This window comes from Panthera pardus, unplaced genomic scaffold (genome assembly GCF_024362965.1).
Source record: "Panthera pardus isolate Hobbes unplaced genomic scaffold, ASM2436296v1 HiC_scaffold_26, whole genome shotgun sequence".
Classification (NCBI taxonomy): domain Eukaryota; kingdom Metazoa; phylum Chordata; class Mammalia; order Carnivora; family Felidae; genus Panthera; species Panthera pardus.
In genome coordinates, this window is record NW_026526832.1 from 15,107,781 (window position 1) to 15,127,257 (window position 19,477).

Here is a 19,477-nt window from a genome sequence, read left to right on the forward strand (position 1 = left end):
TCCATACTTTGGCTATTGTTGATAGTGCTGCTGTAAACACTGGGGTGCATGCGTCCCTTCGAAACAGCACACCTGTATCCCTTGGATAAATGCCTAGTAGTGCAATTGGTGGGTCATAGTGTAGTTCTATTTTTAGTTTTTTGAGGAACCTCCATACTGTTTTCCAGAGTGGCTGCACCAGCTTGCATTCCCAAGCTTTTATTTTTTTAACAGGCAAAGAGGAAGATTTTGAAACAGGAAAATATTATGGCCAGAGGTGCCATTTTGAATGATGACATTAGTAGCAAAATGGAAAATAACTAGAGATGTATGACAATGACAGAAGACCAGAAGACTATTGTAATTAGACCAAGGAAATAATAAGGCCTCAATTTGGCAAGCAGCAATGAAAACGGGAAAGAGAGGACAAATAAATATTTAAAAAGAAGGTCCAATCAGACTGGCTGATAAGAGTATTATTTACAATAGCCAAGACATGGAAACAAGCAAAGTATCCACTAACAGATGAAGGGATAAAAAATGTAAGATACACACACCTATAAACACACACAGACACACACACTGGCTTGAGAATTATTCAGCCAAAAAGGGAGGGAATCATGCCATTTACAACAACATGGTAGAGAGAGACAAATACTGTTATGATCTCCCTTACAGGTGCAATCTAAAGATCCAAACTCCTGCGAAACACAGAAGAGTTTGGTGGCTGTCAAACGCAGGGGGTTGGGGGTGGGGGAGAAATGGGTGAAGGTGGCCAAAAGGTATTGAGTTGCAGTTATGAGACACAGAAGTTCTAGGGATGTACTGTACAGCATGATGACTACAACTTTAAAATACAAAAAACAAATTCAAGACCAGGTGACCAATTAGAACCGGCTTTGGGACAGGTGAGAGGGGAGAAGTATGATATTTAAGAGTGCACTGGAGTTAAACATTAAAAAAAAAAAGGTGGGGGGAGCGCCTGGGTGGCTCAGTCCGTTGGGCGTCGGACTTCGGCTCAGGTCATGATCTCACGGTCCGTGAGTTCGAGCCCTGCATTGGGCTCTGTGCTGACAGCTCAGAGCCTGGAACCTGCTTCAGATTCTGTGTCTCCTTCTCTCTCTGCCCCTTTCCCACTCAAGCTTTTGTATCTGTCTCTCTCAAAAATAAATAAACATTAAAAAAAAATTTTAAAAAAAGAGTGCACTGGAGTTCATCAAAAAATTAAATGCTGAATTCTCCTATAATCCAGCAATTCTACTTCTGGGTATATGCCCACAAGAATGGAAAGCAGGGACTCAAACAGGTATTTGTATACCCATGTTCATAGAGCACTATTCACAATAGCCAAAAGGTGGGAACAATCCAAATATCTATCAGTGGATAATTCAACAAACAAAATGTGTTCTGTATGTACAATGGAATATTATTCAATCTTAAAAAAGGAGAAAATTCTGATACATATTACAACATGGATGAATCTTGAAAACCTTACGCTAAGTGAAATAAGCCAGATGCAAAAAGACAAATACTGTATGATTTCATTCACATGAAGTACTTTGTCAAATTCGTAGAGACAGGAAATAGAATAGTAGTTAGCAGGGGCTTTGGGAAGAGAGGAAGGGGAGCTACTCTTTAATGGGTACTGAGTTACAGGTGGAGAAGATGTAAAAGTTCTGAAGATGGACAATGGTGACAGTTACACAATGATGTGAGGTACTTCATGCAACTGAACTGTATGATTAAAAATGGTTCAAGTTTTAATATACATTGAAAAAAAACAATGCAACAGAATATTCACTGAGGTCGAAAATATAAGAAAAAACCGCTTTGGGGATGGGGAAAATAGGTTCAGTTGATGTAGACATGAATAGATGTAATATATGCCTTTTGGAATTCAATAGACATCTGGACTAGAAATAATGGTTTGGGAAACTCACAGAGGAGGTAAATAAAAACGAGTAATTGAATGTAATCTTCCAGAAGAGTATGCAAAATAGGAAAAAGAATAATTAAGGACCAATTCTAGTAAACCCTAATATTTAAAGGGTAGGTAGTTGAAGAATCACATGTCATAAGATGCTAGGGAAGGTTAAGGCAGCTATAAAGTATACTTCCTAAAAGTTTTGCCTTTTATTTTTTCCTTTTTCTTTTTTTTTTTTTTTTTTAAGGCTTGACTTAAAAAAATTTTTTTTCATACCTACTTCCCCTTCCTTCTCTCAGAAATAGTAGCCATGGCTTATCTGTCACCTTCTGTCCTCTTCTGTCACGGTCATCTTCTCTGTTTCACTCACCAAGTCAGCAGTAGGGACTTTAAGTAGTTTTCCAGTCTGAATTATAGACTGTGGTGAAAAATACTTATTGAATCCTACCCCTTAATTTTTCAGATGAAGATACTTAAGGACAAGACTTGACCAAAGCTACACAGGCCATAAGCAAACATGCTGTAAGCATAATCCTTACCTACCCCACAGATGCCTTTAAAAGTCAGGCCCCCAAAGTGGAACCACTTGACAGCAATAAAAACTACTTACTTAATTTCAATTAGCATATATGTAATACAAAGAGCAAATGCTCCAGCAAGATCAATCAAAACAAATGGATTCATTCGGGGAAGGAAGATGCTGCTAAGTCCTGGAATAATTCCACACAGGCTAAGAAGAAACAAACAAAGAGTATTCGTTAGCAGACCTCAATGTAATACTGATGGAAATCTTGTGAAAGACAACTTGTATTTTAGTACCATATGTCTTATAGAAAGCAAAGAGGATGTGGGAACAAAGTTCTCTCACTCGCAAAGGTATCTTATGTCATCAATTAATAAGTAAAAGGCGAATAAGTTTGATCTGTGAGATTCATGTAGCAACCTCAGCAATGAATAATGTAAGTTCCCATGACAGATGCATTTCTTGTACATCCCTTTGAAATTATGTGTATCATGAAACCCCACATAACATCTTACCTTCGACTAAGATCTGCAACATGCTCTTGAAGCCAACTCGTACTAGCAGCTTTAAGAAGAAAACACGTAAATTACCTATACAGAAAAATAAACCACTACCAGAAATACTTGATTTCCTTAATTTAAAAGATAAGTTTTGTAATGACCGTATAACATTTTACAAAAGGACATGCTACTTAAATCTAGACTTTTTCCCTCTTTTATACCTTCAAGATAATAAAGCAAAAGCAGTTTCAACTATTTATATCACTGACCTGGAGGAATTACATGTCAGTGTACTATTAATTTTAAAGGCTCTTTAAATGTAAAGCAGAACTTCCTAACCAGTGTGCTGAGAATGGGTTATAGGTATACCAATTCTAAATTCCCCCAGCTCTCAGAAAGGCCAGGTAGGGGATCTGGCTACATGCAGAAACCTGCCAGTTACTGTTCCTGAACAAGTAGCCCCCAGGCTCAAACATCCTTTTACATTTATCTCAGGATTACAGAAATACTCACTTTTTCATGTGTAACATGAGGTAAAAAAGACTGGCGAGGTTATACAAAAGCCATATTGTAGAGCAGTTAAGAGCAGACTCTATGGCCAGAATATCTGACTTAAAACCCAGCTCTTAGCTAGATATTTGACTTTGGGCAAGTGATTTAATCTCTCAGTGCCTCAGTGTAATATAAAAATAATAAAATTATTTACCTCATGTGGTTATAGGGAGAATTAAATGAGCTGATCTACATAGAGAGTTTAGCATTGTGTCTGGTAGACAGAAAGTGCTCAGTATTATCTTTCACTCAAATTTCAACTAATGTCACAAATATTAATGTTTCTGGGAACTTTAATATCCAGCTAATGAAAATATAACCTAGATAGCCTTTCCAGAAATAAGTCTGGCACAATATATATCAAAGACTTGAAAGATATTATATTTCTAACCCATTTATAATTTCTCTGGGAATTCATCCTGAAGAAGACTCACAGATGCATAAAAGAAATGTGATATCAGAAAGCAGATTGTAGCATTATTTATAAAAGGAAAACTTGGATCTTTCTCATCTTTATGGAGGGATAATTTCTAAATCTTTGTACCTTCTTAAAATCTCTAGAGTGAACATTATACTATTTTAATAACTTATGCTTTTCTTTTCAAAATAATTCTGGACATCACAAATACCGTATTTTCTAGTTCATGCAGTAATTCTAAAACTTTAATTCATACAAATACAACTGACACTTCATAATATTCACGAAGGTGTTTAAATTTGAATGGGAAATTCAGAAAACTTTCTTCTCTTGATTGTCTTAGTGTTCAAGTCAGTGGACCCAAAAAGATCCTCTCCTATCTTTGCTTCAAAGTGTGGGTCTGTGCACACAGCCCACTTTTATTTTTACCTCACTTCTCCAATAATCAGTGTTTAACCCTTTGTGGGTTAGTGGGAATCCAGAACATGGAAATTACCAAAAAATGACAATAATTTTAACTACTGAAGAGAAATAACACTCTAAATTTTTAAAGACTTGAAAATAAAAGAATATTTCAAAATATATATGCTACTTTATAATATATGCCCATCCACCATTGACACAGAGAAGTTCCTGGAACTTACTTAACAGAATACAATTATTTGCAAAGAGCACATCAACCATCTGAAGTATACTGATATTTCCAAAATGTGTGCAATAGACTTTTTCTAAGTAGGTGACACATCTAAAATCCCAATCATGTTATTTGGCAAATGTAATTTTTCATTACATATAATTTAATATATGTCAGTTCTGCTCATTTTAAAGTAATACATTCTTTTAAAGCTTGAACTAATTAGATTTTGTTTTGTAATTCTCTACTCAGAAAAGACCTGAGAACCTCTAGGATAGTTCTCTCTTCTCTTCAGGATAAGCTTTCTAGGTGATGTGAGTTAATAAAACAAACACAGGACTTGTTTTTATGAGAGATGAATTGGATTTTTTATTAATGGTAAATAAAAATCATACCTTCAGAGACATAAGCAAAAGGCTTATTCCGAATAGAAAGCATTGTGAACAAGTTGAAGGAAAGAGCCACAAAAGTACCAACTAATAATCTTCCCCTAAAAAGAACAATAACATTTACCATTATTTTTTCTTGGTAATAGCAACACGTAATTTCAGCATGCAGACAGACTAGGAGATGGGAAGGGAGAGTCGTCTGCTGCAGTGGTTTGGGATTTGTGGAGCCAGGCTCTGAACTTGCTTTCAAGGTCCATCTTACACAGGACAAAAACGGACTCTCAGCATGAACAGTATCTTCCTACAGGTAACTGCTGTTATAAATTTATATAAATGCAATGGTATATGGTTTACAAGATACTAGGCAGGTCAGAGTATCCTGAATTAAACTGGTCAAAACAGAAAAAGTCCATGTATTTGGCAACTTTGTAGTAGACAATTACACTTTTATATATATATTTTTTAACTTCTTTAATGTTTATTTTTTTATTTTCAGAGAGAGAGTGCGCAGGGGAGGGGCAGAGGGAGAGAGGGTGAGGGAGAATCCCAAGCAGGTTCAATGCTTTCTGCAGAACCTGACGCAGAGCTCAGTCTCAAGAACTGTGAGATCATGACCCGAGCTGAAATCAAGAGTCAGACATCTAACTGACTGAGCCAGCCCGGCTCAATTTTATCTTTTCTAAAGGTGCTACTAAAAGATTTTGGGCATCAAATTTTAAATCATAGAAGACCAACGTGGCTAGTTTATGTGTTGATTTAGGCCTGGAAATAACGAGGGACCTAAAGCCAGAGTACAGAGGCCTTCCTGTGCAATTTAAAAACATAAGGACTTGGGAACAGTTAAGGCTGAGAAGGAGTCTTGGAATTGGGGGATTTTGTTTGTGAAATATCAGTGAAATGTATATTGCCACACTCTGACCTATGACTGGCCAAAGTAACCATTATTCTTAATGTACCTCTCAATAACTGGGGATCAAACATAATAGTAAATTATGTTATGTCAAAAGCAAAATCTCACGTGTGTATCTCGGGCTGCTCCAGAAAGCGTTCTGCACTAAAAGAAAGAAAAAATGTATTAAATTAGTTCTAAAAATTATGAAATTAAAAAGCTTTATTAAATATAGAATTAATCTAATAAGTGAACAAAATCTTTTTTTTTTAAGTTAGTTTATTTGTGTAAGTAATCTCTACACTTAACATGGGGCTCAAACTCATGACCCCAAGATCAAGAGTCACATGCTCTTCCAACTGAGCCAGCCAGGCGCCCTGAACAAAATCTTTTAATATGATAACCAACTGTTGATTATTAGCAGTGATCAGGCAAGACTTACAAATTATCCTCAATATGTAGTATCAATCTTCCCCACCAAACTTTTTTCAATGGGTTTATACCAAACATTAAAACATGTCTGACTGAACCCCTTTCCTTCATACCTGCCCAGGATTTAGTAGCATCAAATTAGGTAATACAAGGAGGGTGAAAAGAAGGCAGAAAAGTCTGAAAAATGAAGAGGACATCCTATCAAAACTCCAGCACTGCTCATCTTAATTTGTATACCCTTTAAACCAAATGTGACTCACTGGATTCTTTCATGTTGCCAAAGGTGGAATTTACAATGAAGTGACATAGTAAACAAATGTACCTTTCTTTTAATATAAAGAGAGCTCCCAATTGTGCCAAGACTGTGGAGGCAAATACAGCCAAGACTTCTAATCTTTCAAATCTGAAACAAGAAAATTAATTAGATCAGCACAATTCATACACCAGTATCTCCAGAACACATTTTCATTCATTTATTCACATATTCAATTTTTTGTGTGTGTCTACTATAAGCCAAACACTGTTAATTTTTTTTAATGTTTTTAAATTTATTTTTCAGACAGAGAGAGACAGAGCATGAGCAGGGGAGGGGCAAAGAGAGAGGGAGACACAGAATCCGAAGCAGGCTCCAGGCTCTGAGCTGTCAGCACAGAGCCCAATGTGGGGCTCGAACTCACAGACTGCAAGATCATGATCTGAGCCGAAGTCGGACACTCAACCGACTGAGCCACCCAGGCGCCCTAAGCCAAACACTGTTAGAACAGACTACAGATTTTCTAGAATGAAGATAAACAATGACTATCACAGATTTAAAAAAAGTGCCTATATGTACAACACCTATTCCTAGGACCCACTTACGGCTGTTATTTTTCTAGAAATAATTATTATCACAATAACAGGTAACACTTGATTGACCCATCTTATGTTAGACCACTGGTCAAAGTGCTTAACATACAATTTCTTCTAAACTACCCAACACCTTATGAAGGTTACTCTATCCACTTTAAAAAAAAAGAAAAAGAGATAAGGAACTTGAAATACAAAAAGAAAAAGTAACTTATTAGAGTCATACAGCTAGCAAGTGGAGGAGTGAGGTTTCCAAACTCAGGTACTCTAGCTCCACAGTTCATGATTTTAACCACTTATTATATGGTCTCTCACTGAAGCAAATAATTGCAGTTAATTATGTGTATGCCTTATAATCCCTAAAATGTAAGCTCAAGGTCAAGGCCTGTAATCATATTCATCTTAGTTTTTCCCACAACAGTTTAATGGCATTCAATATTTGTGATAAGTATAAATGCTTATTTCTCAAGGAATTAGATATCTTCAGTAAAGACAATAAAATAATTGAGGATCCTGATCACATTGCTGTTTTTAAAGGGGAAAAATGCTGGAATCAACAACATATTATTAAAAATATAACAGAAATGTATTTATTGACATGGAAAGATATAAATGAAAAGAGTGGGTTATAAAAGAGTATAAAAAACAGTATGTAAATGCAGTATGTAAATGTTATTTGTGGAAACTAATAAACTGACATTAAAGTGCATATATGGAAACGCAAAAGGTGAAAGAAAGCAAAGACAATCCGAAGAAGAACAAAGCTGGAAGATTTACACCACTAGATGTCAAGATGTATTTCAAAACTATTCAAAACTACTGTAGTTAATATAGCAAAGTACTAATGCAAGAATAGACAAATATTGACATTGAACAGACAAGAAAATCCAGAAATAGAATCACACATTCATAGTCACCTAGTTTATGAAAAAGGTAGCACATAAAGGCAGGAGAAAAAGGATTTTCCTCCAATAAATGTTTCATCAGTTGAACAGCTATATAAAACCAAATATGCCCTGACCTCTACCTCAACCCATACACAAAAATGAATTCCAGTTTGACTGTAGGTGTTAAATGTGAAAGGTCAAACAACAAGATTTCTAGCTAATAGTAGAGTATCTTTATGACCTCGGAGCTGGCTAAGATTTCTTGACAAGTACACAAAAAGTACAACCCATGAAAAACTGATAAATTGAACTTATTGAAATAAAAAAAACTTTTCATTCATGGGAAAAGTTATTTATATATGAAGAACTCTACAGATCAATATGAAAAAAAAGATAACCCAATTTAAAAATGGGTAAAACATTTTAATATGCACCTGACAAAAAAGGTAATCTGAATGACTAAGAAATATATGAAAAAGTCAATAATATGAAAAAGTGTTCACTTAGTCATCAGGATAATAATTTAAAACCAAATGACACAACTACATACCCTAGAATAGCTTAAAAAATAAAAAGACAATACCAACTGTTGGTATAGGCATGAAGCAACCAGAACTCTCAAATATTGCCAGTGAAAGAGTAAACTGGTAAAACCACTCTAGAAAACTGGTATTACCTTATCTTCCAACAATGAACATATACAATTCCTATGACTGAGTAACTTCACTCAAAGATACATATCCAACAGCTGAAAATCACCTAAATGCCTTTCAATAGTTGAACATAAAAAGAAATTGTGGTATATTCATATAATGGGATATGAGAGCAATGGACCAGAATGAACCACTATTATAGGAGAGTATATACTGTAATCCCATTAATGTACCTCCAGACAGGCAACAATAATGTGCAAAGAACAGCGGTCAGAACACTGATTACTTCTGTTGGGTTGGACTCTGACTCAAAAAAGGGGGGGGGGGGCTTTTTGGGGGGATTTGTAAAGTTTTATATCATGATCTAGGTAGTAGTTATACAGGTATATTCATTTATTAAAATTCACCAAACTGTACAAGGATATAAGAACAAGATTTGGCCCCTGCTACCATGAAATTTGCATTTTATTAGTATTTTTAATTTATTTGGGGGGGGGGGTGCAGAGACAGCGAGCGTACAAGAGCAGAGGGGCAGAGAGAGGGAGACAGAGGATCTGAAGCAGGCTCAGGGCTGACAGCAGAGAGCCCGATACGGGGCTCAAACTCACAAACTGTGAGATCATGACCTGAGCCGAAATCAGACACTTAACTGACTGAGCCATCCAGGTGCCCCAAAATTTACATTTTAAGGAGGGAGACAGAATAACAATTTATAATTTCTGGTAAACGCTATATAGAGAATAATAGTAGTCTGACATGGAAAGAGGCTAACCAGGTGATCTATTTTAGAATCTATTTCAGATTGGGCCCAGTTACTTAATGACATTGGCATTTAGTGATATTAGGATTCGAGTAACAAGATGGAGCACCTCCTGCAAAGATGAAGTGAAGAGAATTTCAAGGAGAGACAATAGCTTGTACAAAAGACCTAAGCAGGAATATATGCACTGTACACAAATTACAGAAAGAAAGACTGTGTGGTATATAGGGCATGAAAGTAGAAACTTGAAGAGAAGTAGGCAGAGACTAGCTCATCTAAGAATTTTGTAAACTAGAGAAAAGAGGATTTTATTGTAAGTATGACAGCAAATAACTGGGTGGTTATAAAAAAAGTGACAGTATGATTTAAGTTTAAAAGGGAAAACACTATGGGGTGTCTGCATGGCTCAGTTGGTTAAGCATCCAACTCTTGATCTTAGCTCAGGTCTTAATCTCAGGGTTGTGAGTTCAAGCCCTGAGTTGGGCTCCATGCTGGATGTGAAGCTTACTTAAACATAAATAAATAAAATAAACATAACTAAGCTAAACTAAAATAAAAAATAAAATGGAAAGCACTGTGGTTGCTATATGGATAATGGTCTACAGGGGGGTAAGAGGAGAGGCATGGGGACCAATTAGGAGACTGGACATTGATAAAGAAATGAAGGTAGCTTAGTTACGATGGTAGTTGTTGAGATAGAAATGGGGGTCAGGGCAGATTCTGGATGTGTCTGTAGGTTACCCTGTAAAAACCTGCTGATGGATAAATGTGGGGAATGGGAGAAGACTAAAAATTTTGCTTGAGCAAATGAGTGGTGGTATTAACTAAGATGGGAAAAACTGCAGAGGAACAGATTTTTAGGGAAGAAAACAAGAATTCTAGCCAAAGTTTAAGGCACCAAATAGATATCCATGTGATGCTGTTAAGAAGGTAGTCTGAAACAAGACAGATCTTAGGGCTAGAGAACTGGAGTTTGGAATTATTAAATATAGATAGTAGGGACGCCTGGGTGGCTCAGTTGGTTGAGCGTCCGACTTCGGCTCAGGTCATGATCTCGCCGTCTGTGAGTTCAAGCCCTGCGTCAGGCTCTGTGAGGAAAGCTCAGAGCCTGGAGCCTGCTTCGGATTCTGTGTCTCCCTCTCTCTCTGCCCCTCCCCCACTCATGCTCTGTCTCTCTGTCTCTCTCTGTCAAAAATAAAAACATTAAAAAATATATATATAGATGATAGTTCAAGCTATGTGACTGACAATTATACTTGGATGTTAATTTTATTGTTTAATTGCTCCCTCCTTTCTTGTTCAGTCTAAGTAAGTGGGAGCTATCATGTCCTTGCTTAACCTGGTCTCCTGGCCACAGTAACTGATCTAGAGACTAATATCTGTTCCAAGCTGGACCAATCAATAGTTCTTTCCCATGAGTTTCTTTACTAGCACTGGGGAAGCATCTTTCCTTATCTAGGATGTAGTTAAGAAATTTCAAGTTAAGGTCTTGCTAGGAGTTATTCTAGTATGGTGGGGAAACATGGTATGAGAAACTAAACCTGACATGTAGAGAAAAGTGGGCCTGAGAGGTAAGAGAAAGACAAGGGTCCTGAGTGTGGTAGTCCCTATGCCAGTTACCTCAGTCTTCCCACATTCTGGTTACATAAATTACAAAAGTTCCCATTTTCCCCCGATACTAGTTTGAATTGGATTTTTGTCACTTACAACCAAAAGCCTTAACTCAGAGTCACAGATTTCCATATAGAGATATCTATATGTACCTTAAAACCAAATATCATAGCAACAGTCCAACGCTATCAAATTTTAGTGACACTTATGAATATCTTCATCTTGCATGAAAATTTCATGTTTACTTTGCCCCATTGCTGAAGTAAACAAAACTTGATTTTGTTCAAAAGAATATTCCCAATGAATGGTATGGTAGAGAAGATGGGTAAGTTTGGTCCAAGTTTCTTTGCCAAGTTAAATTCTTCTTTCAATGGGAGAAGATATTTGCAAATAATATACCCAATAAGAGATTAGTATCCAAAATATATAAAGAACTTATACAACATCAAAAAAATGTTTTTCCTATTAAAAATGGGCAGAAGACATGAACAGACATTTCTTCAAAGAAGATACACAGATGGCCAACAGATACATGAAAAGATGCTCAACATCACTCATCATCAGGGAAATGCAAATCAAATCCACAATCACCTCACACCTGTCAGAATGGCTTAAATCAAAAACACAAGAAACAACCAGTATTGTTGAGGATGTGGAGAAAAAGGAACCCTTGTGCACTGTTGGTGGGAATGCAAACTGGTGCAGCCACTGTGAAAAACAGTACGGAGGTTCCTCAAAAAATTAAAAATAAAATTACTATATGATATTTACCCAAAGACTACAAAAACACGAATTTAAAAAGGTATATGTACCCCTATGATTATTGCAGCATTACTTAAGAGTCAAAATATCAGGGCGCCTGGGTGGCTCAGCTGGTTAAGCGGCCGACTTCGGCTCAGGTCATGATCTCGCGGTCCGTGAGTTTGAGCCCCGAGTCGGGCTCTGTGCTGACAGCTCAGAGCCTGAAGCCTGTTTCAGATTCTGTGTCTCCCTCTCTCTGACCCTCCCCCATTCATGCTTTGTCTCTCTCTGTCTCAAAAATAAATAAACGTAAAAAAAAAAAAAATTTTTTTTTTAAATAAAAATAAAAAAAAGAGTCAAAATATGGAAGCACCCCAAGGATCTATTAATAGATGAATGCATAAAGAACAGGTATTGTATGTGTGTGTATACACACACAATGGATTATTACTCAGCCATAAAAAAGAATAAAATCTTGCCATTTGCAACAACATAGATGGATTTAGAGGGTATAATGCTAAATGAAATAAGTAGCATATGTAGAATTTAAGAAACTAAACAAAGAAAAAGAGACAAAACAAAACATAGACTCTTAAATACAAAGAATAAACATGGTTACCAGAGGGCAAGGGGGGGTGGGCACGGGTGTAATAGGTGAAGGGAATTAAAAGTATACTTATTGGTTTTTTTTAATGTTTATTTTTTATTTTGAGACAGAGAGAGAGAGCATGCACAGGGGAGGGCCAGAAAGTTAAATTCTTCTTTCAACGGGAGAAGATATTTGCAAATAATAGAGAGAGAGAGAGAGAGAGAGAGAGAGAGACAGAGAGAGAGAGAGACAGAAAGAGAGAGACAGAGAGAGAATCCCAAGCAGGCTCTGCACTGTCAGCACAGAACCCAACACAGGGCTTGATCTCATGAACTGTGAGATCATGACCTGAGCCAAAATCAAGATTGAGACAGTGAGTCAACTGAGCCCCCAGGCACTCCAGAGTATACTACTGTGATGAGCAGTTGGTAACATACAGAATTATGAATCACTATACTGTACACCTCAAGCTAATATAATGCTGTATGCTAATTATATTAGAATTTTAAAAACTTAAAAAGAAAAAGAAAAATGACAAGTGTTGGTGAGGATGCTGGTGGGAATATAAAATGGTGCTGCTTCTGTGGAAAATTATATGGTGGTTCCTCAAAAAATTAAACATGGAATCACAGAATATGATCCAGGAATCAGTATATACCCAAAAGAGCTGAAAGCAGGGATTCAAACAGATACTTGTACACCAATTGTTATAAAAGCACTACTCACAATGGCCCAAAGGTAGATACAGCCCAAATATCCATCAACAGAATAAACAAAATGTGATATATACATACAATAGAATATTATTCAACTTAAGGAAATCATGAAATTCTGATCTATGCTATAACACAGATGAAATTTGAAAACATTAAGTGAAATAAGCCATATTCAAAAGGACAAATATTGTTTGATTCCATTTATGTGAGGTGCCTAGAAGAGGCAAATTCATAAACACAGAAAGTAGAATGGTGGTTGCCAGGGGCTGAGATAGGGGAATAGGGAGTCACTGTTAAGTGGATACGAGTTTTTGTTTGGGAAGAGGAAATATTTTTGGAAATAATGGCATTGCTCATACAACACCGTGAAGGTATTGCCACTGAATTGTACACCTGAAAATGATCAAAATGGTAACTTTTATGCTATGCACATTTTATCACAATAACCCCGCCACCCAAACTTTTTAAAAAATTTTTATTTAAATCCAAGTTAGTGAACATATAGTGTAATAATGGTTTCAGGAGTAGAATTTAGTGATTCATCACTTACATAAAACACCCAGTGCTCATCCCAAGTGTCCTCCTTAACACCCATCACCCATTTAGCCCATTCCCCCACCCAACACTCCTCCAGCAACTTGCTTGTTCTTTGTATTTAAGAGTCTCTTATGGTTTACCTCCCTTTCTGTTTTTTTTAAGTTTACTTATTTTTTTTGAAAGAGAGAGCAAGCAGAGTAGGGGCAGAGAGAGAAGTCCAAGCAGGCTCCACACTGTCAGTGCAGAGCCTGACATGGGGCTCAAACTCACAAACCATGAGACCATGACCTGAGCTGAAGTCAAGAGTCAGATGCTTAACCAACTGAGCCACCCAGGCGTCCCTCCCTTTCTATTTTTGTCTTAGTTTTCCTTCCCTTCCTTTATGTTCATCTACTGTGTTTCTTAAACTCCACATATGAGTGAAATCATAGATTTGTCTTTCTCTGACTTATTTCACCTAGCATAATACACTCTAGTTCCATTCATGTTGCTGCAAATGGCAAGATTTCATTCTTTTTGATTGCTGAGTAATATTCCATTATATGTATATATACATATACAGATATACATATTATATACATATACATACATATGTATATATATATATATACACATATATGTATTCTTTATTCTTCTTTATTCATTCATCAGTCAACAGACATTTGGGCTCTTTCCGTAATTTGGCTATTGTTGATGGTGCTGCTATAAACACTGGGATGCATGTGCCTCTTTGAATCAGTATTTTTGGAGCCTTTGGATAAATAGCTAGTAGTGCAAATGCTGGGTTGTAAGGTAGTTCTATTTTTTTTTTTGAGGAACCTCAAAAATCGTTTTCCAGAGTGGTTGCGCCAGTTTGCATCCCCACCAACACGCAAAAGGTTCCCCTTTTTCTGTGTCCTTGCCAACATCTGTTGTTTCCCAAGTTGTTAATTTTAGTTATTTCACAGGTAATGAGGTGGTATCTCATGGTTTTGATTTGTATTTCCCTGATGATGAGTGATGTTGAGCATCTTTTCATGTGTCTGTTTCCCCTCTGGATGTCTTTTTTTTTTTTTTTTTTTTAATGTTTATTTATTTTTGAGAGAGAGACATAGCTCAAGTAGGGGAGGAACAGAGAGAGAGGGAAACACAGAATCTGAAGCAGGCTCCAGGCTCTGAGAGGTCAGCAAAGGTGCCCCTGGATGTCTTCTTTGAAAAAGTGTCTATTCATATCTTCTGCCTATTTCTTCACTGGATTATTTGTTTTTTGAGTGTTGAATTTGTTAACTTTTTTATAGATTTTGGATATGTCCAATATGTCATTTGCAAATATATTCTCCCATTCCGTTGGTTGTCTTTTAGTGTTGTTGATTGTTTCCTTCGCTGTGCAGAAGCTTTCTATCTTGATGAGGTCCCAATAGTTCACTTTTGCTGTTGTTTTCCCTGGTCTCTGGAAACATGTCTAGTAAGAAGTTGCTGCGGCCGAGGTCAGAGGTTTTTGCCTGTTTTCTCCTCTAGGAGTTTGATGGTTTCCCGTCTTACATTTAGGTCTTTCATCCATTTTGAGTTTATTTTTATGTATGGTATAAGAAACTGGTCCAGGTTCATTCTTCTGCATGTTGCTGTCCTGCATTCCTAACACCATTTGCTGAAGAGACTGTCTTAGTCTCTTTAACAAATGGTGCTGGGAGAACTGGATAGCAACATGCAGAAGGTTGAAACTAGACCACTTTCTCACACCATTCACAAAAATAAACTCAAAATGGATAAAGGACCTGAATGTGAGACAGGAAACCATCAAAACACTAGAGGAGAAAACAGGAAAAGACCTCTCTGATCTCAGCCGTAGCAATTTCTTACTTGATACATCCCCAAAGACAGGGGAATTAAAAGCAAAAATGAACTATTGGGACCTCATGAAGATAAAAAGCTTCTGCACAGCGAAGGAAACAATCAACAAAACTAAAAGGCAACCAACGGAATGGGAAAAGATATTTGCAAATGACATATTGGACAAAGGGCTAGTATCCAAAATCTATAAAGAATTCACCAAACTCTACACCCGAAAAACAAATAATCCAGTGAAGAAATGGGCAGAAAACATGAATAGTAGACACTTCTCTAAAGAAGACATCTGGATGGCCAACAGGCACATGAAAAGATGCTCAATGTCGCTCCTCATCAGGGAAATACAAATCAAAACCACACTCAGATATCACCTCACGCCAGTCAGAGTGGCCAAAATGAACAAATCAGGAGACTATGGATGCTGGGGAGGATGTGGAGAAACAGGAACCCTCTTGCACTGTTGGTGGGAATGCAAATTGGTGCAGCCACTCTGGAAAACAGTGTGGAGGTTCCTCAAAAAGTTAAAAATAGACATACCCTATGACCCAGCAGTAGCACTGCTAGGAATTTACCCAAGGGATACAGGAGTACTGATGCACAGGGGCACTTGTACCCCATGTTTATAGCAGCACTCTCAACAATAGCCAAATTATGGAAAGAGCCTAAATGTCCATCAACAGAAGAATGGATAAAGAAATTGTGGTTTATATACACAATGGAGTACTATGTGGCAATGAGAAAGAATGAAATATGGCCCTTTGTAGCAACATGGATGGAACTGGAGAGGTTGATGCTAAGTGAAATAAGCCATACAGAGAAAGACAGATACCATATGGTTTCACTCTTAGGTGGATCCTGAGAAACTTAACAGGAACCCATGGGGGAGGGGAAGGAAAAAAAAAAAGAGAGAGAGAGGTTAGAGTGGGAGAGAGCCAAAGCATAAGAGGCTCTTAAAAAATGAGAACAAACTGAGGGCTGATGGGGGGTGGGAGGGAGGGGAGGGTGGGTGATGGGTATTGAAGAGGGCATCTTTTGGGATGAGCACTGGGTGTTGTATGGAAACTAATTTGACAATAAATTTCATATATTTAAAAAAAAATGAAGAGACTGTCTTTTTCCCATTGGATATTCTTTCCTGCTTTGTCAAACATTAGTTGGCCATACGTCTGTGGGTCCATTTCTGGGTTCTCTATTCTATTCCATTGATCTGAGTGTCTGTTCTTGTGCCAGTACCATACTGTCTTGATGATTACAGCTTTGTAGTATAGCTTGAAGTCTGGGATTGTGATGCCTCCTGCTTTGGTTTTCTTTTTCAAGATTGCTTTGGCTATTTGGAGTCTTTTCTGGTTCCATACAAATTTTAGGATTATTTGTTCTAGCTCTGTGAAGAATGCTGGTGTTACTTTGACAGGGATTGCATTGAATATGTAGATTGCTTTGGGTAGTATCGACATTTTAACAATATTTGTTCTTCCTATCCAGCAGCATGGAATCTTTTTACATTTTTTTGTGTCTTCTTCAATTTCTTTCATAAGCTTTCTAGTTTTCAGCATACAGATCTTTTATTAGGTTAGGTTTATTCCTAAGTATTTTATGGTTTTTTGGTGCAATTGTAAATGGGATTGATTCTTTGATTTCTCTTTCTGCTGCTTCATTATTGGTGTATAGAAATGCAACCGATTTTTGTATACTGATTTTATATCCTGTGACTTTGTTGAATTTATGTACCAGTTCTAGTAGTTTTTTGTGGAGTCTTTTGGGTTTTCCAGGTAGAGTATCATGTCATCTGTGAAGAGTGAAAGTCAGACTTCTTCCCCGCTGATTTGGATGCCTTTTGTTTCTTTCTGTTGTCTGACTGCTGAAGCTAGGACTTCCAGTACTATGCTGAACAACATGTTCCTGATCTTACGGGGAAAGCTCTCAGTTTCTCCCCATTGAGGATGATATTAATTGTGGGTCTTTTGTATACGGCCTTTATGATGTTGAGGTATGTTCTTTCCATCCCTACTTTCTTGAGGGTTTTCATCAAGAAAGGACGCTGTACTTTGTCAAATGCTTTTCTGCATCTATTGAAAGGATCATGTGGTTCTTATCCTTTCTTTTATTAATGTGATGTATCATGTTGATTGATGTGTGGATACTGAACCACAATTGACGTGTGGATATTGAATCCCTGCAGCCCAGGAATAAATCCCTACTTCCTCACTGGAGCAGCGCCAGGCAGTGAGCTCTGAAACTTCAGAGTCTGCTCCACTGCTTATCGAATGCTGGGGACACTGAAACCCTCTCTTTTCTCCCTGCCCATGGCCTTGGGGAACAGACTTCTTGCGCAGTCCCCTGAGAGTGTCTTTTCTCTTTCTCTCTTTCTCTTTCTCTCACTCTCTCTCTTTTCCTCCAGCTACTTTTGAGGGAAGGGGAGTGCTTTTCTTGTGTGATCCTGATGTGCTGCACTCTCTCCCTCTCTTTGTCCTCTCTCCCCAAATTGACTCCATACTTTCTGCAGCCTTCTTCTTCTCCAATTCACCGCTCCACACTGCGTACCTGCCAACTTCTGTAGCTCAAATTATGCAGACTGTTGTGTTAATCCTCAGATCAATTTCCTAGGTGTTCAAGATGGCTTGATGCTGAACTAGCTGGGTTTCAGGGATGAGACAAGCGCAGGGTCCCCATACCACTCCACCATCTTAATTCTATCCCCCCTAAACTGAATTTCACATTGTTTCCTAAAATCTGAAAGAAACTCATTTTTTCTAATATATTAACAAAAACTTCTAATTCAAAAGATTATCTTCCAGCTTTCAACTTTGAGTAATTTCTGAAACTACCGAAACAGAATCTCAAATTCTATTAGCCCATAGCTATCACAAATCCCATTTTAAGATAAAAATATATCTCTATCACTGCATTAATGTTAAAGTATATCACATTTTTCTAACATATACATAGGAAAATCCTTTGTACTCCCTTTAACTAAAATTTAAGAGATTACCAAAATACTCAAGAACTTAATGTGAACATTTCATGTTAGCATTTGTTTTATAAAATAGAAAAAAAATGTGAACATTTTATTTTAATACTATTTAAATGTAAATATTCATGTTTCTTATCTAAAATCCTCTTGGAAGATACTTTTTTAAATCTATTTCACTATTTGGGATCCCATTCCACTAAGCAGGCAGCATTTATTCTCTAAAAATATTCTAACTAGCTCTTTACTTCCTGATACACCTACCATTTTAATAGCAATAAGTTACCAGAAAATAAAAGGACGTGAACTTACCCAAATGAATAGACAGGGCTAGGTTTCCTCATCATTACCCAGTAACTTATCAAACATGTTATTAAACTAAGTAAAAAGGAAAATAAATTTTGCTTTAGAACTAGAGCGAGAACACACAGAAATAAATTAAGTTTCCAGAATTCCTAAGTTTGGTGAAAGTTATCAGTGTTTGAAGACTAAATAAATTATTCAAATAATCCCAAATCTAATCACAAAATCCTAATACCTCAGTTTTAACATGTAAAGAAACTGAAAAAAATTAGGATACATCAAGTCAATAAATAGAACCTAAATCCATTCTTTCTCTACTCAGTAAGTTATCCATGCTAAATGGCTTCCGTAACTGAGCATGCAAAAATGTGACAGTAATAATAAGGTAATAATAAAATACAAATAATATATTTTATTTTAGCCACAGACAATAAATCTTGACTCTGATAAACTTTAATCTTTGTTAAAAGTTAAACTAAATATTAATAACACCTTAACAACATTCTGAATGTTCTGGATGTTCATTTTCCAAGTACAGTGGAGATTACTACAGTGTGAAATTCAGGTGGTAACTATCTGTTTTAGACCAGTCAAGTAGATTTAGTTAGATGACTGATGAAAAGACATTGTAATACTCCTAAGGCATCGCTCTTGAAAACATCAAGTATTTTACAACCCTTACACAGTAATATGAAAGGTCTTACAAAGCAGGGAGCCAAAAAGGTGTCTCCCTAGCTCACAATTACTCACTTTAGTTATTAATGCCCATCTACATGGTTACAGAAGAAACTGGTATGTT

At 36.8% G+C, this 19,477-nt stretch overlaps 1 protein-coding gene across 6 annotated transcripts in view; it reads right to left on the minus strand.

Annotated features, from left to right (window-relative positions):
* SLC30A6 (solute carrier family 30 member 6) overlaps positions 1–19,477 on the minus strand; it is a 56,116-nt gene that overhangs the window by 25,805 nt on the left and 10,834 nt on the right. For 3 of the 6 annotated variants that reach the window (XR_008418047.1, XR_008418048.1, XM_019448012.2), the window contains exons 5-10: positions 18,688–18,753; positions 6,563–6,643; positions 5,938–5,973; positions 4,926–5,020; positions 2,942–2,990; positions 2,514–2,633 (exon numbers count right to left, since the gene is read on the minus strand). Coding sequence is in view for 1 of the 6 variants with exons in the window: in XM_019448012.2 (XP_019303557.1) it covers positions 2,514–2,633; positions 2,942–2,990; positions 4,926–5,020; positions 5,938–5,973; positions 6,563–6,643; positions 18,688–18,753 (447 nt within the window). In the remaining 5 variants the exon portion in view is untranslated. Of the gene's footprint in view, positions 1–2,513; positions 2,634–2,941; positions 2,991–4,925; positions 5,021–5,937; positions 5,974–6,562; positions 6,644–18,687; positions 18,754–19,477 lie in introns of those variants that run through there. The other 3 variants (XR_008418049.1, XR_008418050.1, XR_008418051.1) reach the window with 3 other exon arrangements.